The sequence below is a fragment of the Octopus sinensis genome, linkage group LG19, assembly GCF_006345805.1.
Source record: "Octopus sinensis linkage group LG19, ASM634580v1, whole genome shotgun sequence".
Classification (NCBI taxonomy): domain Eukaryota; kingdom Metazoa; phylum Mollusca; class Cephalopoda; order Octopoda; family Octopodidae; genus Octopus; species Octopus sinensis.
This window is the reverse complement of record NC_043015.1, coordinates 35,194,474-35,218,705: the sequence shown is the minus strand read 5'-3', so window position 1 is coordinate 35,218,705 and position 24,232 is coordinate 35,194,474. Positions and strand designations below refer to the sequence as shown.

Below are 24,232 nucleotides of genomic sequence, written 5' to 3'. Positions count from 1 at the left end.
TGCAAAGTATTTAGTAAATAATGGGAAAAAGGAATAAGGGAATGAAAAAATAATTATGCTTGTTTCCAATTAAGGTGATTCAGATGTATTATCAATTGCTGTGAATGTATCTTGCTGTTGATATTCTGGCTTCCAGGTGATACTACACACATTTACTGAGAAAATTTTTATTTGGCCTGAATACCAAGATGGCTTCAATTATTTATATAATCCTGGGGTATAAATTACTATCAGTTTAATAGAAAGTTGAAAGAAGAGTTAAATCTTGTGTTCTAAGTCAACAAGATAATTGTAATACAATATAGATGTTATTCTTTCTTTTAATGCCATAACTGTTGATTTTGCTAGTCTACCTTGTACAGTTATTCTATGAATTTTGTTGCAGGATCCAAAGACCAAACCCCCAGAATATCTCAATTTTTTAAAGCAGCTGATTGAACCTTGGTTTTTCTTCTGCATGATCTGGACTATTGGAGCAACATGTGACCATGATGGCCGAGTTAAGTTTTCAGAATGGATTAGAGAACAAATGAATATTAATGAGGTAAAACATAATTTTAGTTTTTATCTTAATTACTCAAAATATCTTGCAAAATAGCATATATGATACGCTCTTGAGCAATTTACTAAGTAATGCAAAAAGTATCCTCTCCAACGATTGACATGATAGTATCATTGTAGACTGTTACAAGGACAAAAGAGATGCATGAGAGAGAAAGAAATTTAGGGGCATCGAGTTCCTGGCTTAGGATTGAAGGTCAAGAAAAGGATTACTGTGCAATGGGTCAAGGTTAGAGTTAACCTCAGAGAAATGTAGTTCAGTTTTATGCCCCAAAGAGAGGTGCCAAAAATCTAAACTTTTTGGTGAAACATTTGCAGGAGAAATACTTGGTTAAATATAAAATATTATATCTGCTATTGTTGACTTGAAGGAAGCATTTCACAAGGTGTCATGCTCTATAATCTGGGCATAGGCATTAAGGAAACTAGGTGTAGAGGGATGGCTTGTGAGGGTTGTACAAGCTAAATGCAAAGATGTAAGAGTCAAGATTGAGTTCAGTGACGAATTGAGCAAGGTTCAGTCCTCAGTCCCACCTATTCATCATAGTCTTTCAAGCCAACACAAGATAGTTTGAGACCTGATACTATTAGGAACTTCGATACCCAGATGATCTAGTTCTTATACCTGAATCTATAGACGTATAAGAGAAGAAATTCCAGGCACGAAAGGGAAATCTAAAAGTGAGAGGCCTTCAGGTAAACTTTGCAGTGAATTAGGTGTAAGCATGTAGAAAAGAGAACAGAACTGCAGTGACATGGACTTTGATATGCAGAAAAGGTGTAAGTTTGGAGCTCCTAACTGTACCCAATGTAAGGAGGTATTGTTGAAAGGTGCACATGTTGAAAGTTGCTTATAGGGAAATAATCAAATTAAATTATAGATGTTTTCGATCTAGTTTGGATTCTTTGCAATCAAATTTGAATTTTTCAATTGGAGCTCAAGCCTTGAAAAAAAAGAGAGCTAAACTATATCAGCCATAAAAGAATACATGTCTATTTTATCTAACTCATCCAGTAGAGCCCACCAATTGATATCTGAAAAGTTCGGTGAAATAACTCATGAACACTGCGATAGCTTCTACCAAAAGATGCAACATAGTTACGTCGTCGACCAGTCTGAACAAGGGAAGATCATAAACAAATGATTCTTTTTCTATTATCTCCCCTTGTTCAGACTGGTCGACATAACGGAGCATCTTTTGGTAGAAGCTATCGCAGTGTTCATGAGTTATTTTATCGAACTTTTCAGATATCAATTGGTGGGCTCTACTGGACCAGTTAGATAAGACAGACATGTATTCCTTTACGGCTGATGTAGTTTAACTCTTTTTTGTTTTTCAAGGCTTGAGCACCAATTGAAAAATTTAAATTTGATTGCAAAGAATTCAAACTTGATGGCAAAGAATCCAAGCTAGATCGAAAACATCTATATATACATATTTACATATGGTACATGATCTCATAAACAGCTTGCATACATCTTCAAGAGGCAACAGATTTAGTTTATACAAAAGCTGCACATTTGCAACATACTTAACACATTCTCATACAAAAGCTACATAATAGGGTTCATTATTCACTTTCACTGCAAAAGTTCCTGAAGAATAATATTATTTGTATAGACAAGGGGGGGGGGGGCACCAACACATTTTGGCCTTCTGAATTTTCAATCTGTAATTTTAAATTATTTCTCTTTTTCTTCCTTTTCTTTTTTTGTCTTCTGCTTAAATCAAGAAATACATTCAAGCAATGTAAAAAGTAAATAGGCCCAATTTGAATGCATGATACATCTCAGTAAGTATAAAAGGTAATAGTGGAATATATGATGTAGAATAACTAATAGTGGGATAAGTGCACATGCAAATACATATAGCAGATTAACTATATATTGGTGACACATTGTATATTATATATATTATTTACCAATGAGATTTACCAATGAGACAAAGGAGAAAATTAATTTGGCCATCAGAATTTATGAGCATAAAAACATAAGTTGATTATTATGAAACAAAAAAGACATCAGAATGAACTTTTGACTGTAAAAAATAAATGTTAATGAGAACTCATGTTGAATGAGAGCTTTTATTGAATAATTTAAAAAGTAAATTATATGAAGTGGAACACCTTCAAGTACTTGAAATCATTAGGTATTTCTCACAAATATATATATATATATCATTATGTATGTGTGTATGTGTGTATTTGAAAAAGGAAAAGAATGACTTCGCTGATAGTTCTAATCAAGTTAATTTTTTAATAATATAATTTTACAGTTTGGTTTGTAAAAGTGTTAAATTCTTTGTTAACTTTGGTGGGGAGATTTTTTTAAAGATTCGTTGTTAACTTTTCTGGAGCACTTTCTCACATTGCATAGTGTGACAATGTATTGTACACATGAGAACTACCATTCTCCAGCTGTAACAAGCATGCCAAAAGTTGACCTCACCTGTGCTGGTGTCATGTAAAAAGCACTCATTCATCTCTGTGGAGTGGTTGGCGTTAGGAAGTGCATCCAACCTTAAAAAGCCTGCCAAAACAGACACAGTAGCCCGAGGTAGTCTTCTACCTGGCTGGCTTCTGTCAACCATCCTACCCATGCATTGACGAAGATAGACATTAAATGATGATGTTGATGATGATGATGGTGTGTGTGTGTGTGTAGAAATTATAGTTGTAAATAATTTATATTTATATTATATTTTCAGATTGAAATTAAAATACCTGATTCAGGATTAATATATGATTATAAGATTAATGATGGCTGTGAAAGTGATGATGAAGATGAAGATGAACCTAAAGATATTGAAGTGAGTATTATTGAAAAATACTGCCACGAAATGTTAAACTTGAATTCATAATATTATTGTTGTTACTGTTATTGCAAAGATGGTGGTGGTGGTGGTGGGGACTGTTAGCATGGGGATTTTGGTGATTGTTGTTATTGTTGTTAAGCAGCAAGACGGCTAAGGGTGATTAGGTGATGATCTAGGGCTTAGGGGCGGGAGACCCCAGACCTTGGAAAAAAAAAAAAACTTTGGTCTTGTTGTGGTCAAGGGCTCTTTGTTGACGCCCAACACCACTGGGAGGTGGCCCTCGAAGTCACTGGAAGTGGTTGTTGCTGCTTAATCCCAGATCAACTACAACTAAGTTGATGTATGATCAAAACATTTCAACTCATCCCATCTTACATTGTATATATGTGTATATACTCATGTTCTGAGTATATACATATGTCCATTTGACCATCCCATCTCACATTATATATGGTGTTGCCATCAGAACTGTATATTCTCTTTATTAAGATGGTGGAGTGTTGATGAGACTCTGGCTGTTATTTATAGCAGATTGAATGACCACCTAGAAGCTCAGTTGTTGGCTCACCTATATATATTGATGGGAACAAGGTAGACATGTATGGTAGACTCTAATAAACCACTACAAGTTCACCTTGGTTGAGTAAATCCATGATCAAAGGTGTAATCCTCCCAACTTCTTCTGCTACTGTGTAACATGGATTGTGTTATCTAATTTGTCCTTTTTTTAATAGTAAGAAAGGATGATTAAAGGGAAACATGGATGCTGTGAAGGTAGGCTGAAATTTTCTTAGGCTGACAAAGATACTCATGAAATGTAACCAAATGAGGCTTATTTTTCAGCATAATCCCCATTGAACTAAGTGAAACCGTAGTCATGACTGATGCCAGTGTTGAGTAACTGGTACCCATGCTGGTGGCATGTAAAAAGTACCCTTCAAATGTTGGGCCTCATGCTTGAGAAGAACTGTCAAGCCAAGAGAGATCATAGTCATGGCCAGTGCCAGTGTTACATAACTGGCACATAAACTGGTGGCATGTGAAAAGCATCCACTACACTCTTGGAATGGTTGGCGTGCCGAATCAGATTGGAAACTGGTGCAGCTCCTCAGCTGACCAGTTTTTCTGTCAAACTGTCCAACCCATGCCAGCATGGAAAATGGACGTTAAATGATGATAATGATGATGTTATGTATATGTTATACACACATACACGTACACACACACAACCACATACACACTTATACATATATATATAAAAGAAGAGAAAAAAAGTGGAGATTTGAAAGTTAATAACTGCTTATTATCAAACAACAAATTAATCATCATCCCTTACAGCTATTTTAATTAATACTCAGTAAATATTAAGTAAATATGTAAGTTATATGACCTGAGTATAATATTTTTAGAGGGAAAAACAATATACCCTTGGATATGTTATTTACATTCGATGGATATTTGTCCTCATCTTGTTTATTGTTAACACAACGTTTTGGCTGATATAACCCTCCAGCCTTCTTCAGGTGTCTTGGGGAAATTTTGAATCTGGGTTCTCATTCCTAAGGTATTTTTCAATGTTATTATTATTATTATTATTGTTGTTCAAGTCGCTGCTTGGAATCAAACTCGGAATCTTGGGGTTAGTAGCCTGCACTCTTAACCACTATGCCATATGCCCATATAGAACTGTAATACCCTGGGATGTTCTGTATTTGTTTATGGATTCATTATAACAGACTGCTCTCCATGAATACACATAAAACATTTATGGAGATTTTTTTTTCCTTCTGAAGATATTAGGCTCAGGTCTTATAAATTAAATTTTTACTTAATATTTACTGAGTATTGATTGAAACAGCTGTAAGGAATAAGGATTAGTTTGTTGTTAATAATAAAGTTATTAACCAATCTCCATATACTTTTTCTTGTTTTATATGAATACTAGCAGCATAGCCCGGCGTTGCCCGGGTATGTAAGAGCCCCTAGTAGGCAACGACTGGCGGCTGCAGCAGCGATTAGCAGAAGTATACCAAGGTTATGTTGTCTGGTTATGTTTTGTCTTGTTGACTGCTTGAAGTGGCAGTGTCGGGGGTAAAGTCTTGAATGTAATTTCTTCCTGGTAGGAATTGGTTCATCAAAACTTAGGTTAGTCTGGAGGTTTCGATGTAATTTTTGGTTTGTATGTGGGATACCTTGAAGATTAAGTCTAGATTTCCTCCTGTGGGTTGAATTATCGATAGCTGTTTGATAGTTATTTGGGGGAGTAAGAGAGTTAAAGAAGGTTGAGTTGTGTCCCCTATACAGTCTGTGGTTTGTGTTTAATACACAAATCGGTTTGCTATGTGTGCCACATATGATTTAATTAACCGATTTTTTCCAGTAATAAAGTATCCTATTGGAATAAAAAGGGCCATATAGCTCCTTGGAGCAGGCATGATGCTTGCTGTGAATTTAAAAAAAAATTCCTGCCAATTTGTTAAAGATATTGTCGAAAATATGTCATCTTGAATTTGAACACGATTTCCCAAAATGGCATGATTTTATCGATTTTTTCTGATGGTAAGGTAGTGCATGGAAAACTAACATCAGAATTAAATTTCTTAGGGTAACATTAAGTTTCACCATGAGTTTGGTGAAAATCGATTGCAAGTTGCGAAAACTACAACAGAAAATGTCGAATTTATCGATTTTTTTTCAGAACTGGGGGAACTTTTCAAAATTTTCGCTTTGTTAGTTTTGAATTATGACATTGGGCTATGTGTGTGTCAAGTTTCATCAGAATCGGTTGAAAGCCGTGGTCAGGGTGAGGGTACAACCTGACAGACACACAGACAGACAACCTGCCTTTTATATAGAGAGAGATAAACTATATGTTTTTAAATATATACCTTATTATTTTAAGGAAATTAATTTCCCCAAAATACTAGGTATTAAACCAGTATCTCCTTGGATGAAACCAAACCTTCATGAGGTTAATATAATCTCTAATTGACGTGTATATGTATGTGTGTGGACAAGGACGACCTGGGATGAGATGGTGAAGCACGATCTTCAAACATTGGGCCTCACCGAGGCACTGACTAGCGACCAAGACCTTTAGAGATATGCTGTGCTTGAGAACACTTGACAAGACAAATGAGACCATAACCCATGGCCTATGCTAGTGGTGTATAACCAACCCATTTAAGAGTACCCTTCATTCATTGGACAATAAACTTTGCTTGCAAAGACCTGTTGAGGCAAGTGAAATCAAAATTGCTGACGTGGCCAATGACAGTATCTCCTGATCGGAGCTTGTGGCAGTGGAACGTTAAAAGCGCCATCCGACATGATCATTGCCAGGGCGGCTCACGTGCAGGTGGCATGTAAAAAGCACCATTCGAGTGTGATGGTTGCCAGCGTCGCTTTACTGGCACATGTGCCAGTGGAATGTGAAAAACAACATTTTGAGCGTGGTCATTACCAGTGCTGCCAGACTGGGTCCTGTGCAGGTGGGACATAAAAAACACCCTTTGAGCGTGGTCATTGCCAGTACCGCTTGACTGGCCCTCTTGCTGGTGGCACATAAAAGCACCCACTACAATCTCAGAGTGGTTGGCGTTAGGAAGGGCTGCCTACTGTAGAAACTTTTCCAGGTCAGATTGGAGCCTAGTGCAGCATTCTAGCTTTCCTGTCCACAGTCAAACCGTCCAACCCATGCCAGCATGGAAAGCATACATTAAATGACGATGATGATATATATATATACAGTACAATGGGTAAATTGTCACCATTTTATATTTTTAATTTTGTGCATGGACATTTCTTGTTTTTGATTTTGTTGGCTGCACAGTATCGTATGGTCAGTTGGGCACCATCTGTGAGAAAAACAGCACCATGACACAATTCACTCTGCCAGAAATTTGGAAACGACATGCTGTACTGATTGGTGTTCATGCCAGAAGCTCCAATACAAGTAGTTAGGTTGATGGGATTGTGAGGAGTATTGAAGCAAGGAAGGGCAAGAAGAGATAAGATAGTCAGATCAGGAAGATGGAAGGGTGAGTGTTCAGAGTATTAAGAGAACTATAAGTAGATGTGAAGGGTAGGGAGATAAGTGAAAGGGGTAGCATGGGTGGCATTTTGAAGGGTGCTTGTTGTTGTTGGGTTTGGCAATAGATGTTAATAGTTAGAGATGGTCAATTCTTAACCAGTGTTACTGCTTTTCTAAATGAATTATCAGACCACGTTTTGTCTTGCTTATGCATTCAATTATTGTCTTGGTTCCTCCAACAGGATACTCTTTTTATAGATGTTTTCGATCTAATTTGAATTCTTTGCAATCAAATTTGAATTTTTCAATTGGTGCTCAAGCCTTGAAAAAAAAAAGAGTTAAACTACATCAGCAGTAAGGGAATACATGTCTATCTTATCTAACTCGTCCAGTATAGCCCACCAATTGATATCTGAAAAGTTCGATGAAATAACTCATGAACACTGCGATAGCTTCTACCAAAAGATGCAACATAGTTATGTCGTCGACCAGTCTGAACAAGGGAAGATCATAAACAAATGATTCTTTTTCTATTATCTCCCCTTGTTCAGACTGGTCGACATAACGGAGCATCTTTTGGTAGAAGCTATCGCAGTGTTCATGAGTTATTTCATCGAACTTTTCAGATATCAATTGGTGGGCTCTACTGGACGAGTTAGATAAGATAGACATGTATTCCCTTACGGCTGATGTAGTTTAACTCTTTTTTTTTTTTTTTTCAAGGCTTGAACACCAATTGAAAAATTCAAATTTGATTTTAAAGAATCCAAACTAGATTGAAAACATCTATAAGAAGAGTATCCTGCTGGAGGATACACACATACATACATACATTCTATTACTTTGTTTTTCAATGTTAACTATATTTGACTTTTTCAAATTTATAGATAAAATATGTCCACTGGAGCCAAGGTCAACCAATTTTTACTACACCAGTTGATGCCAAGTTTGCAGACATCATTGTACCAACCATAGACACTATTAGAAATTCATTTATATTAGATATGCTTCTGAAGAATAACAAAACGGTTAGTCATATTGCTTCATACCATTGAAAAAGCTTAATGATAATTTTTAAAAAATTTATGACATTGATTTAAGATCATGAATTTTCTCTTAGATAATGTATTTGGAAGAATATAAACTGAAACTCTGTGCTTCACAACCTTAACTTCTTCCATTGTGACAGAGAACAGCTTGCAGATAAACTTCAAAGAAATGTTACTAATTTACACAAGAAATATTTTCATTCAGAAAAATTTATTCTTGAGTTTAATTTATTTTTTGAGAGGAAAACGGTTGCATCCAAGAAGAGTCATTGCAATCATTAAAACACTCACTTATTATACTTGTATTTGCATTTTTATTATTTTGTAATAATATGATTTTAAGCATCAAAGTATTCCATCACACATCACCTGGTCAGTATAATCATTTGTTTATTCATTTTACATTTGTCTTTCTATATTTTCACAAGCTGGATGAATACCTTATTTGAGGTATTGTTTCAAAGCTAGTTGTCCTTTCTGACACTAGTATATAACATTATCATCATCTCAGTGTATCAGAAAGCAGTTGAAAATATTGTGGGTAAGAAGTGTTTACAGAAAGATAATGGTAGACTTGCACTGAGTGATTCTGAAAAGAAAGAGATGAGCAAGTGCTATTAAGAAAGGCTACTATACATGGAGAATGAATTGGAGAAAGAGAATCTTCCTAATGTAAACCTGACAGAGGGTCCAGCCATTTTTGTTTACAGCAGTGTTGTAGATAAAACAATTGAGAATATGAAGACAAGAAAGGTTCCAAGTCCACCAGGAATTTCTGCTGAGATGCTTAAAACATCAACATCAAAATAAATATCAAAAGGAAATTGTAGTTACGATACCTGTGCTGGCGGCACGTAAAAAGGACCATCTGAATGTGGCCAAAGCCAGTGTCACCTTGACTGGCTTCTGTGCCAGTGGTATGTAAAAATCACCAACCAATCGTGGCTGCTGCCAGCCTCCCCTGGCACATAAAAAGCACCCACTACACTCATGGAGTGGTTGGCGTTAGGAAGGGCACCCAGCTATAGAAACACTACCAGACCAGACTGGAGCCTGGTGCAGCCTCCTGGCTTCCCAGACCCTGGTCGAACCGTCCAACCCATGCTAGCATGGAAAACGGACGTTAAACGATGATGATGATGATGATAGACTGGGGTATTGCACAGTCATCTGTATAGTAAATCAGGTTCTACAGGAAGGTGGCATACCCAATGACAGCATCATAGTGAACTGTTACAGGAATAAAGGAGATGCCTTAGAAAAAATTTTTGTGGTATCAGATTACTGGAGCAGTTTATGAAAGTCAGGGGAAATGTCGTAATAGCTCACTTAGGAAGAAAGTTAACCAAGATGGAATGCAGTTTGGTTTTGTGCTAGGAAAAGGTGTTACTAATGCTCTCTTCATAGTACAGCAACTTCAGAAGTATTTAGCTAAAAGTTAACCACTGTATTTGGTATATGTCAATCTGGAGAAAGCTTGTGATAGGGTGCCTTGCTTCCTCATCTGGTTGTCACTGGGGGAGCTAGGAATAGATGAATGGCTGGTGAGAGCCATTTGAACCACATACAGGGATACTGACTATAAAGTGAATTAAAGAGAGAATGAATAGAATGATGAATTTAGTGTGCAGAGTCTGGTTATCAAATGTTGCTTACATATCATAGTACCTCAGGTCATAACTGACAAATTTAAGACTAGTTGCCCATGGGAACTCCTCTCTGTTAATGACCTTGTTCTTACTGTGGAAACTGTAGTAGAACTAGTAATGAAATTCCACATGTGGAAGCAAAACCTCAAATTAAAGGCCCTGAAAGCTAACTTTGCAAATACCTAAGTTCTAGTTATTCGGAAAACAAACAGGATGCTAATCCCTTTGAGTAAATGGTTCTGTTCAATATGTAAAAAAGATGCTAGCAGAAATTCCACATGCTGTACTCAGTGTAAACTATGGACACATGAAAGAAGGTGCAGTGCAGACTTTGTTTGTGGCAGATTCTTGGATGTAATAAACACTAAGAGTACATGGGAAACCGATATGGTGTGCAGAAGAAAAGACTGCGTTAGTATGGTAGGACTTATTTAGCTACTGTAAATGATGCCACTTGCCCCCTACACTTTGTATTGTATCCCTATTATTGACCCTTTTCACCACCTCTTCTCTGACCAAATGCTAATGCCTTTTCTTCATTTACTCTCCCTCAAACTGATATTCACTGCATTTATCTCAATCCCTTGCTCTAATTATCTGTCACACTATTTTCATCTGCATTCACCTGCCCACCCATCTTTTCTGATCTATCCTGTTTTTTTTTTCTCTCACATTCACCTTGTAGTGAAATTTCACATCTCTCTCTCTCTCTCTCTCACCTACCCCTCTCTATCCCATCTCTCCCTCCCTCCCTCATTCTTTCTTTCCAGATAAGGAAGTTAAGTGCTCACATCTTCAGCAAGACACTTGCTTCTGTCCTCTTTCATATTTTTATATTCATCAATATTATTTCTCACTCAGTTGAGAGGTCTTGTCTTGAAGGGACTTGGTGACCTCCCCAGTACTGGTGCTATGAAACTCCCAGTACATTCTCTGAAGAGGTGTAGCAACCATGCCAAAGCAGACATTGGAGCTTGGCACAGTCCTCTGGCTTGTCATTCATGTTGAACCATTCATTTTCATGCCATCATGGAAAAGGGAATGTTAAACGATGAGGCATACATATCTTTATGTACTCCTTCAGCTATAACCTAGACAGGAAAGTCAACCTGCATAATGTTCTAGGTATGTGAAGACTCCTAAGAGTTAAAGTTTACTCTTAATTCACTCAAAGAAAAAATTTTTTTTCTTTGCATGATGTAACATTTTTGTTCATCCATGAATAAATAACATTTTAAAATTTGGTGTATTGATGTTATTTTCCTTGCTGAGTCTCAGGGGCTAATTCACTCTTTCCAGAAAAGTTTTTAAAAACAGTTACAGAGGTTTAAAGTTTGATCATTTTTACCCAGTCAGAAAATAGGATTTGAAAGTGTCATTTTGTGCATGTGTTGTCAATTGTAAACAAATGAAATATTGGCAGAATTCTGCTTTATGCACACCATGTAACTCCTCGTAGCTTTTTTATTTTTTGGAATTTTCAGAAAATTTTTGTGAATTTGTATTCTACACACAAAAATTCATATGAATATTCAAAGCCAAAAGAAATCTTAGGTGCAGGAGTAGCTGTGTGGTAAGTTTCTTGCTTACCAACCACATGGTTCCGGGTTCAGTCCCACTGCGTGGCACCTTGGGCAAGTGTCTTCTACAATAGCTTCGGGCTGACCAAAGCCTTGTGAGTGGATTTGGTAGATGGAAACTGAAAGAAGCCCGTCGCATATATGTATATATATATGTGTGTGTGTGTTTGTCCCCCCCCAACATCGCTTGACAACTGATGCTGGTGTGTTTACGTCCCTGTAACTTAGCGGTTCGGCAAAAGAGACCGATAGAATAAGTACTAGGCTTACAAAGAATAAGTCCTGGGGTCGATTTGCTCGACTAAAGGCGGTGCTCCAGCATGGCCACAATCAAAATGATGATGATGATGATTGTGTATCGTTTTGATCTTTGAGCTGCAGATGTTCCCAAATTTATTGAATTCCCTACTCTTCTGTTAGCTTAGTGTAAATGTCTGTATGAGAACACTAGAGTCATAAAATACAATCAGCATCTCTGTGCCCATTTCCATTCTGGTACTTTCCGGCAACCTTTCTCATCACTTACTACTCTATTTCCCTGTGTCCCCATCTCTAACCATCTATTGCTCTCCTCTGAAACTTACGGAATAGCTCACCCTTCCATTCCAATAATGTTGGGGGTAGCAGTGTTTCTGCTTTCTAGCAAGACACCTGTAATTGTCCTTCGGTCATACTTTAGCTTCCCAAACATCTGGCACAAAGCCACCTTCCCAACACTTAAATGCAACCCACTCCCTCAGTTGAAGGGTTTTTCCCTTCTTTTGTCTTGCAAGTTGCTTGATGAACTCACTAGAACTGGTGACTGGCAAAAATGCATCTCGTACACATTGTAAAGTGATTGGTGTTAAGAAGAGCAGCGAGGTATAGAAATCATGCCAAAGTCTACAATAGGACTTGAAAAAGTCTTATGGCTTGCCAGATCCAGTCAAACTATCCAGTCCATGCTAACATGGAAAATGAACATTAAATGTTGAGCAGAATAAGGACACATAACAAATACTGGTCTTATAAGAAATTGCAATTTTTTTCAAATGAATGGTAAATTGGTGACAGATAGTTGAAGAGAAATTCAAGGAACCATTAGTACCTTTCCAGCATCAATACTGCAAAGCTTGCACATGGTTAGAAAATTGTCAGTAGCATTGAGGATACATGACCATTGATACCTGAAGCAATAGCTTGGTAGATAGGCAGACAGAGGATGAATACAGACTCATAACTCATAACAGACTAGTTTAAGCTGGTGGGAAGATTAATGAAAATGAAACCATTGTACTCTGTTATTTTGTATTTCAGGTTCTTTGTGTAGGTCCAACAGGGACTGGTAAAACACTAACTATTGCTGATAAGTTAATCCATATGCCATCTAAATTCATCTCAGAGTTCATAGTGTTCTCTGCCAAAACTGGTTCTAATCAAACTCAAGACCTTATTGATGGCAAGCTAGATAAAAGGTAAGTGCTATAAGTTTTGAAAACATACATGCTCTGGAAAATTTCTTGGAAATAAAATATCAAATGGTAGAGATAAACAGGATATATATTGGTAAAATTTAATTCCAGAAAGGTTTAGTTCAGTGCACAACAGACTGTCAGTTAAAGTGAAATAGAGTAAGGAATTTGGTAAGTAATGGTTGTTACCGCCTCAACATGGTTGTTGTGCATAGAACAATGTTACTACTCTTTTCAACCCCAGGTGGACACCTCCTCAAGCTGGTTACCAACACAAAATCAGTGTCCAGTACCAGTCTTGTCGTTGCTAGATGGGAGTTGTTCGCTCCTATGCAATATATTGGACACAAACATTGTGATGTTAACCAGCTGGAGAAGGTGTTCTCCTGGTGTTAAAAAGAATAGCAACATTGTTCTATGCAGAACAAACATGTTGAGGTGGTAACAACCATTGCTTTTCAGTAGAGTTACTACTTACATATCTTATAAAGATTTTAGAATTAGCAACTTTGTTTGTAATAATGAATTTATTGTATACTAAAACCTGAAAGAAAAAGCAAAAGTGTTGTGATGTTTTAGTAAGAGTGTTGCTGAAGTAGGGTAACAGTTGTTGGAAACTGGGCACAGAAATATATCCTGTATAAATATATTGCAGAATGCATGTCATACATCTATACATACATACATACATAGATGCACATTTATGTAGGAAATACGACCGTAGGTAAGGAGTTGGGGACAAATGTCTCCTGTTGAACGCCGCACAGTTGCCCCTAACTAAATAAGAAGCTGAATCATCATCATCGTTTAGCATCCACTTTCCATGCTAGCATGGATTGGACAGTTCAATTGGGGTCTGGGAAGCCAGAAGGCTGCACCAAGCCCAGTCTGATCTGGCAATGTTTCTACGGCTGGATGTCCTTCCTAACGCCAACCACTCCATGAGTGTAGTGGGTGCTTTTTACGTGCCAGTTGAGGCTGGCAATGGCCATGATCGGATGGTACTTTTTACGTGCCACCAGCACGGAGGCCAGTTGGGGCGGCGCTGGCAATGGCCACGTTTGGATGGTTCTCTTACGTGCCACTGGCACTGGTATCACAGCTACAATTTCCATTAATGTTGATCAATTTTGATTTTGATTTTCACTTGCCTCAACAGGTCTTCGCAAGTAGAGTTTTGTGTCCCAAGAAGGAAAGGTATGCATAAGTGGACTGGCTACATCCCAGGTAGAGGCCATGGGCTATGGTCTCACTTGTCCTGCCGGGTCTTTTCACGCACAGCATACTTCCAGAGGTCTCGGTCTCTAGTCATTTCCTCAGTGAGACCTAAAGTTCGAAGGTCGTGCTTCACCACCTCGTCCCAGGTTTTCCTGGGTCTGCCTCTTCCATAGGTTCTCTCAACTGCTAGGGTGTGGTACTTTTTCACACAACTATCTTCATCCATTCTCGCCACATGCCCATACCAGCGCAAACGTCTCTCTTACACCCCACAACTGATGCTTCTTAGGTTCAACTTTTCTCTCAAGGTACTTATACTCTGTCGAGTATGAACACTGACATTACACATCCATCGCAGCATACTGGCTTCATTTCTTGCTAGCTTACGCATATCCTCAGCAGTCACAGCCCATGTTTCACTGCCATGTAGCATGGCTGTTCGGACACATGCGTCATACAGTCTGCCTTTCACTCTGTGCGAGAGGCCTTTTGTCACCAGCAGAGGTAAGAGCTCTCTGAACTTTGCCCAAGCTATTCTTACTCTAGCAATTACACTTTCAGCACACCCGCCCCCACTACTGACTTGGTCACCTAGGTAACGGAAGCTATCAACTATTTCTAGTTTTTCTCCCTGGAATGTGACAGAAGTTGGTCTCTGCGCATTTTCAGTGTTTATTGCTCCTGAGCATCTGCCACATACAAAAACTATCTTCCTAGTTAGTCTTCCTTTGACATTGCTGCACCTCTTATGTGTCCATAGCTTACACTTGGTGCATCTTATAGAGTTTCTACCTACGCCTTTTCTACAGATCGAGCAGGGCCATCTACCTGAAGGCATTTGTGATTTGTCTAACTTCCTACTTATTAGGACTTTGGTTTTAGCTAGGTTGACTCTAAGGCCCTTCGATTCTAATCCTTGCTTCCACACCTGAAACTTCTCCTCCAGTTGTGATAGTGACTCTGCAATTAGAGCAAGGTCATCAGCATAGAGGAGCTCCCAGGGGCATTCTGTCTTGAATCCTCCGTTATTGCCTAGAGGACTATGATAAATAGGAGGGGACTGAACCTTGGTGGACCCCTACCTCTACCCGGAATTCTTCACTGTACTCGGTGCCAACCCTCACCTTACTAGTAGCATCCCTGTACATGGCTCTCACAGCTCTCACTAACCATTCATCTATCCCTAGTTTCCTCATTGACCACCAGATAAGAGATCGGGGGACCCTGTCGAAGGCTTTCTCCATGTCAACAAAAGCCAGGTACAGGGGCTTATCTTTGGCTAGGTATTTCTCCTGCAGCTGCCTTACCAGGAATATAGCATCAGTGGTACTTTTACCTGGCATGAACCCAAACTGTATCTCATCTAAACTAACTCTCTCTCTAATTAGTTGGGCTATGACCCTCTCCGTAACCTTCATCACCTGATCCAACAGCTTGATACCTCTGTAATTATTTGTATCTAGGGCGTCACCTTTACCTTTGTAGCAGTTGACTATTATGCTGCTACACCAGTCATTGGGTATGACTCCTTTGTGTATCACCTGGTTAACTATACGGGTGACTAGGCTATAGCTGACACTACCAGATATTTGAGCATCTCTGCAGTAATTCCTGATGGGCCTGGGGCTTTCCCTGTTTTCATGCTTCTAATTGCCTTAACTACCAAGGAACTGTCAACTCGGATAGCTAGTCCCTCTGTTGGGTCGACATTCGGCAGACTCTCTTTATCCCATTCATTTTCTTTATTCAGCAACCTTTCTCTTTGCATCCTCATTTAGTGCAAGTGTACGATCATCCATGCGAACACATTTCTCTCCTACCACATCACGATTCTCTCTCAAATAGTGTCTTGTAACACGAAATACCTCAAGTCTTTGGTCCTCACTGTGCAGAACATTGGCAAATTTTTTCTTATCTCCTTCCCCTCTGGCTAAATAAACCTGTCTCCTAGCTTCTCTTTTGGCAGTCTGATACAATTCTCTGCTACCACCATTCTTCCAGTCCTTCCAAGCCTGTCTCTTTTCTCTAATAGCCCTGCCTACAACATTGTTCCACCACCACGTTATTTTGGGTCGAGAGGGGACTTTGCACCATCCACAGATCTGGTCAGTGGCTCTCAGCAGGTTGTCCTGTGGAAACCTCCAGTTGTCTTCTACACTATGTGAATCTATATCCTTATCTATTTCGTCAAAGGCTTCAAGTGATATGTCTCTAAATCTTTGTCCATTCGTAAGATCTTTAAGCTTCCAGACCCTTCTTTTCCATGTTGGTCGTCTCTGGGCGTCCACTTAGTCCTGATTCTAAAGTCACTAACTACAGTGCCAAAAGGACCAAATGTGGACAACAAACCGTTCTATTGTTTCAGAGAGAAGAAGATCTTTATTTACAATGTGCACAAAGAGAGAGTGTGTGAGTGCTAGCGAAGTGTTGTGTCTGTGTGTATGCGACAAGTGTTTGTGTGTGCGACAGAAGGTACAGATAAAGGTGTATGCATATGCAACAGAAATACAGAGCGTAAAATGAATGCCTCAGCATATTGAGTTAAGATGGAATTTGTTTACCAATTTGTATGGGAGGTACATGATTGCAAGTTCTATAGCAAGATGTTGGGGGTCACGTGGCAGAAGCTGGTTACTACATGTGTAGAAGTTGTGGCTTATCATGCCATGCCAAGTCTATAGCCTCAGGCCGATCAAAGCCTTGTGAGTGGATTTGGTAGATAGTTCTTCAGGTAGACTTTGACTGTTTTACCAGGGTGAATATTCTCAAACAGCATGAGTTTAAATGTTTTGTTGGTCTTGGGATGGTCTGTTTAATGTTGATGTGTACATGTTGAAGTTGACGGAGATGGAGACGATGATGGTGATGACAGTGGCGGAGATGGAGAATGTCCTGTCTGTCGCTGGTGTATAATAACATTTTCATGGCTGGAGCAGTAGCATGGTTGGCTGGCTGGTCATCTGTCGCTGGAACTGGAACATGGCTGAGTAGCTCTGTGGTCAGTGACTAGACCTTAAATGGTCTGAAGCTGAAAGACCTTGAAGGCTGTTGATCTCGCCCTTTTAAAGCCTGGGGTAGGCTCAAATGAAGCATCCTATCCGAAGGCCATGATTGGTTGGCTTACACACTGGCACGAAATAAGTTGAGAGACAAACCGTGCCAAATGCTAACCAATCAGAGCAGTGGACACAACAGGGTCAAACTAGCCAAAGATGGTTGTAATCTCAAACGAGATCATTCTTATTGTGTGTCTCAAAGAGTGAGGATATCAATATCGCTACATATACATGCACAGACAGACAGACATTTTATCAAACTACATTCTGTTTATGCATACCATTTAATATATTATTTCCCAGAAATTTCCAGAACGTGTGTGTGTGTGTGCGTGCGTGCTGTCCCCTTTCTGCTCCTCAGAACTAACCAGTATCATGCAACCTTCACTTAAGTTCTTCTGAATGTCTCACCTGTCATCCCCTATATTTATGTCTCGCCATCCCTAATTCTTGCATCCAGTCCCTTTCTTGCTGAGAATGTTATCCTTCTAGAATGTCCTGGTTAGGATTTTCTTGAAACTAGTGAGTTTAAATGTTTTGTTGGTCTTGGGATGGTCTGTGATGGCCATGCGCACAGTTTCTTCCTCCTGACCAAACAAAAAAAAGAGTTTATTTGTAAAAATGGTGTAATAGGAATTTAATGTAGCCTAATGCAAATGTTGAAAGAATATAATTAAGCGTAGGAGTGACTGTGTGGTAAGTAGCTTGTTTACCAACCACATGGTTCTGGGTTCAGTCCCACTGTGTGGCACTTTGGGCAAGTGTCTTCTACTATAGCCTCTGGCTGACCAAAGCCTTGTGAGTGGATTTGGCAGACGGAAACTGAAAGAAGCCCATCGTATATATATATATATATATATATATATATATGTATGTATGTGTGTGTATATGTTTGTGTATCTGTGTTTATCCCCCCCAACATCACTTGACAACCGATGCTGGTGAGTTTACGTCCCCGTAACTTAGCAGTTCGGCAAAAGAGACTGATAGATTAAGTACTAGGATTACGAAGAATAAGTCCTGGGGTCAATTTGTTTGACTAAAGGCGGTGCTCCAGCATGACCACAATCAAAATGACTGAAATAAGTAAAAGAGTATCCATTTTTGTGTGTTCAGTATGGCTTATAGAAACTTTGTATTGTGTTTGACTGAATTTATATTGTGGTGAGTCAGTAGAATGATTTGATGGAGAAAGAAATAGTCACATTTTCTAGACACAAGTACTTGCTGTCATACAATGTTCCTTATATTTTCTATAACTTGGGTTCTTCATTTAGTTGTTTTTTTTGTTTTGTTTTATTTCTCTTGGTGTTTCTCCAGTGCGTCATTGTTCCATTAATAAACACACACACAGAGGATCTTTCACTTCTTTTATTATTAGTAGTCAATAGGTTAACTGTTCCACTAGTTAACTCATAGATTGTTTAGTTTAGTTAAAGGTGGTGAGCTGGCAGAAACATTAGCACACCAGGCGAAATGCTTAGTGGTATTTCGCCTGCCACTAAGTTCTAAGTTCAAATTCTGCCAAGGTCGACTTTGCCTTTCATCCTTTCGGGGTTGATTAAATAAGTACCAGTTATGCACTGGTTTGTCTGTCCTCGTTTGCCCTCTCTGTGTTTAGCCCCCTGTGGGTAGTAAAGAAATAGATTGTTTAGTTAATCAATTAATCAGCTAGGTTTGTCAAGGTCATTTTGTCGCTATTCATTGATTGACTAAAAAAATTAATGAAGCAATTAATTAACTGGTTAAATGTTAACAAATTGACAAGAATAATAAAAGAAGAGATACAGAACCTTTGTGTGTTTGTTAATGGCATATCCCCCCCCCCCCTCCCGAATTACAACAGAATTTGTTTCAACACACAAGTTCCTTGTTCAGTTGTTTTGCAACTGGATTTGGTCCTGCTGAGTATTGTGTTGCTGGTGTCTCTAGTTTTAATCAGCTTCACTGATTCTATCATGTAATTAGAGTTGATTTTTTTTATATGGTTTGTAGATGCATCTATGAATATTTATCAGATGTATGTATTGCATTTATGTTATTGGTTGTATTGCTGAATTTTATGAACCTTGATTCCATTTCCTTATTGAATTCATTCTACTTTACATTTTTGGAGTTTGTAAAAATGTCTGCTTTTTTCATGGGTATGTATTGTGATGATAAAGAGTAGGTGGTAATCGCTACCACATGTCAAACTATTAAGTGAAATTTGTATTGAGCTATATGTAAAGTTAAAGTGTGCAGAATAAAGACCTCTGTCAGATATTTCAGGAAACTATGAATGTTGAAAGATTTCTTGTACATACACACTTGTTGCTAGCATGATGTGCTCAGTATTTCATTGATGAGTTGATAATGGAAAATGTAGTCAAATACCCTGGAAATATATGAGGGTATGGGTCAGATATTTTAGTCTTGATGTTGTTCACATTGATATAAACTTTTTTACTTCTTTTCAGACGTAAAGGAGTTTATGGCCCACCTTTAGGCAAGATGTTTTTATTCTTTATCGATGATTTGAACATGCCAGCTCTGGAAGCTTTTGGAGCTCAACCCCCCATTGAACTTCTCCGTCAGTGGATGGATTTTGGAGGCTGGTATGACAGAAAATCGATTGGTAAGACTGCTTATCTATCATTATTATAAAAATATTTTCATTCATGAAATATTTATTGATGCATATTGAATAAAGCAGTGCACCATGATATATTCTCTGCTAGTTTCTATACATAAGCTGTAACTTGTATCACATTCTCAGTGTGTAGCTGAGGATTCAGTATCAGGAATGATATCAAACTTATAAAACATTAGTTCCAATAAGTTATTGAAATATATAAACTATACATAATCTAATTCATGGAAATTATCATGAGAAGACAAAAAAGAAATGTAAACCATAGTGTGGAGTCTAACAATCATAAATTGTTGATACACTTAAATATATACACATGTTCTACTCTTTTTGTATATGTCCAAGTCACTTGGCTGCTGGAGTAGGACAATTTTTGTGTTAATGGTACCTATTGGGGCAGATGCATGTATCCATAACTGTTCTCTTTTCTCCAGACAAAAAAACCTGTCCATTCCTTAATGGCATGTCATCTTTGGAGAGTTCTTAATTCTTTAGATGACCTCCCCGGTTTCATGAAGAGCTAGTCTCAGTTGACATTTGGTAAATGTAACACACATCCTACAGAAGTGGAGATAATTTTAATAAATCAAGATTTTACTTTTTCTAGCTTTGGATATACCCGTATTTGTTTATGGTGTTCATAAACATACCATTGGCCATTCCGAGTGATTTCTCTTCGCTATCTTTTGTTTAATATACAAAGTGTTTTGGCTAAATTTAACAGTTTGCATAAAAACACAATATCCCATCCAAATATAAAAGTATTTTTAAAATCAAAAAATATCAACGAGATTACGAATGGGAGATACTCAAAGACTGGCTCTCAGCTTCCACCACAGCCTCTGGGCAGTTCCAGAACTTGGTGCATGCATTCCTCTTTGTGTCCCTGGAAAGTCATAGAAATTCTCTAACAACCACTTCTGACTTTTTCTGGAGGTATGGCAAGCAGGTGAAACCTGTTACCACACATGCGGCCTTCTAGCAGCAATCCTCTCCAGCCAAGGTTTGACAGTCTCCAGTAGCTTGTCTGAATTGAGCCTACAGCCCTGTTTAAAGATATGGGATGGTATGGCATCACCCTCACTAGAGACACACACAAAAACCATCACAGTTTTGAGGAACTTGGTTTTCATGATACATGGTACATGGCTTCATAGTCTCTACTTCAGATGTCTATGTCATGTCTATAGCCTTTGCAGAGTTTACAGAGCCTCTCCAACCCAACTTTTCTCTCAATACATTTGCACTTTGCCACACATGTGCACTGATGTTGCACATCCAATAGAGAATACTACCGTCATTTCTCTCCAGTCTACTTATATCTTCTGCATTCAGAGCCCATGTCTCATTACCATGGAGTATAGCCGTTCACACACAAGCATCATATAGTTTACCTTTCACTCTGAGAGAGAGTCCTTTTATTGCCAACAGAGGTAATAACTCTCTGAACTTCCTCCACCCAGTTCTTATTCTAGAAACAATACATTCAGAGCATCCTCCCCCATTACAAAAATGGCTTGAAAGTCATGACATGCTGGCGGAGAATAATATCACTAGGTGAGACAAGCTGACACTGAATTAGCTTCGCTGATTGACAGGTGACGGTCTCGTTTAGAGAATGTGTGGGCTAAGACTACGTACCTTCATTGGTCAGTTAAAGTTGAGACAGTGTCATGTGACATCTTCGCTGGGGCTGCCTGCTGGAGCCTAGCAGCAGGTATTTAAAGGGAAAAAATTTAACAAGTCAGTCAGTCGCCCGCTGACACTCGTTGCCGCTACATCGTAGAGGCCAGGGAACAGAAGAAAGAAGAAGAAGAAGAAGAAGAAAGAAGACATGCACCCAACACCAGAGCTGAAGACACCTCCGAAAGGGGGGCACGTCAAAACAGTAGAGGAGTAGGGGCTGAAACCGGATATGGTTCCTCCGGATTATGTCTTGAGCTAACTGGATCCTATATAGGAGCTGTTGTGGTAGCAGACCACGAAACACAGTTGAAATTTCTTCCTTGGTCACCTAGGTAACAAACACACACACACATACATACACACACACACATTATTATAAAATAAAAGCAGGAAAATTACATCAAAAAATCATCACAGAAGATTTCTACAATTTCTACATTTTTTTTTTTTACTTTCTTCCAAATTTTTTCTTGGTAATCCACAGAGAAAAAAAAACAGAGAGTAGAAATCTTTAAGACTTAATCTTCCTTTTTACTTAAAGAATCACTAAAATCTCCTTCGCAAACATCAGATGAAAGTGAAACATTGGGGGTTTTAGTTTGTTGAAAGCAGATAGATGATGGGTGGGTGAGGTGGGGAAGGGGCATTAAGTGTTTCTTTAAGAAAAATTAAACTTTAAAAAAAATATATTCATTTCACAGATTCATAATCTCTGTATTTTTCTACATGGATAAAAAAAAATTCGTAAAAGTTACAAATTAAAAAATTACGGAAGGGATGGGGAGAAAAATAAATTTTGAAGATGTAATTTCTGGGCAAAATTGTATTAACCCCCTTTTATATAAAGAAAAAATACATAGTTTGTGATCCTTCTAAAGAACAGAAAGCACTTTCATGCAAATTGTACCCTCCTATACTTCACTTTTAAACAAACAATAACTTTCATTATGCCAGTAATCCAGTTCACTATATATCAGCTGTGGCTGATTCTGCCCATAAGAAAGGAACAAATAATACAATGTGGCTGGAGGTCATAACAGCCAGGCAATGGCAGGATGCATTGCTAGTGTCTGTGTGTGCATATATATATATATATATATATATATATATATATAATATAAATTGGACATGGGTGATTGTTGTATTCTTTCTTGTCTTGAGGTTCACAGCCAAATGGCTGGGTGGATTTGCATGAAAATTGACACACATGTGCAGATGGGTGCATACATTGGAATGCAGTTTTCATTTTTTTCCTGGCCCTCATACTTACCGAGAAAATCGATTAAAACTGTTTCTAATGGAATTCCCATTTGTTCCGCCATTAAAACAACCAGTTGCTCACACAGACAGCATATACCATTTCACTAGCAACAAGGGGAGGACAGGATGACAGTCAGCCAAAACTTTCGCTATGTTGTCTCTCTTCTTCTCTCACATACACATACGCATGCACACACACACACACACATGCACACACATACACACACACACACACACATGTCCATTTCATATATCTTCTTTCAATTCCTGCTCTCTGCAAATAACATTTTTACGGATACAACTGCTTAAAAAATAGGGATGAATGTATAATTTCTTTCTATGTTCATAATTAAATCAATGTTTTAATGATTAAACAGATGTTCAATAGAATAGCTCTCAGAAACAGACTACGTACAAATTCTTTCTTCACAACTCCTGAAGCTGTTTTCTGACAAGGGGGAGGCTCCAATCAAAACAGGGGACCTGAAATGATAAGGTTGAGAAACACTGTTATAGATTATGCCTAACTGAAAACGATCACAGCCACATAATCCAAACAGACCGGGTGAAACCAGGCTTAACTGCTAGTATATATATATATATGTATATTTATGACAGGCTTCTTTCAGTTTTCATCTACCAAATCTACTCACAAGGCTTTGGTTGGTCCAAGGCAAAAGATACCTGCTCAAGGTGTCACACAATGAGACTGAACCCAAAACCATGTGGTTGGGAAGCAATATTCTTACCGCACAGCCATGCTTAATACACATCACATTCGTATGAACCAAGAAGTTATTGATGTCCAGAACATCATTACATATTACGTTGGATAATACAATCAGAATCTACAAACCTAACTCTGTTGCTACAAAACTAACTCTGTTTCTTTAAAATGTTTTTAAAAATATTTTGCTAGTTTTGAGATTTTCCAAGTTATGGAAGTTATGGAATCAAGTATTTGGAATGGTTGCAGCTGGTGGTTATTGTTGTTAATATAAATAAGGGGCAATTTCTAAGTCATTGCCACTTTGGTTTTTCTTGCTTGGCCATATTTTCTGAGTGAGAGATGATATAGAACTGGACAAAACAATTTACCCCTTACTCAGTTTTCCCTTTTCCTCCTTTCTTATTAAACTCTTTCTGTCTCCCTCTGTTTTATCCTAAAATCAATCAAATCCAGTTGATCAGTGACTGTAATCTCATCGTTATCATTGCCATCATTGTTATTTCTTTTGTTT

General features: G+C 38.2%; 1 protein-coding gene across 2 annotated transcripts in view; it reads left to right on the top strand.

Moving 5' to 3' along the window:
• The window catches only part of LOC115222160 (dynein heavy chain 1, axonemal-like), a 298,343-nt gene that overhangs the window by 165,007 nt on the left and 109,104 nt on the right, over positions 1-24,232 (top strand). For both annotated transcript variants that reach the window (XM_036511126.1, XM_029792301.2), the window contains exons 42-46: positions 386-544; positions 3,270-3,371; positions 8,298-8,438; positions 12,985-13,142; positions 19,873-20,030. In XM_036511126.1, the coding sequence (XP_036367019.1) occupies positions 386-544; positions 3,270-3,371; positions 8,298-8,438; positions 12,985-13,142; positions 19,873-20,030 (718 nt within the window). The remainder of the gene's footprint in view (positions 1-385; positions 545-3,269; positions 3,372-8,297; positions 8,439-12,984; positions 13,143-19,872; positions 20,031-24,232) is intronic.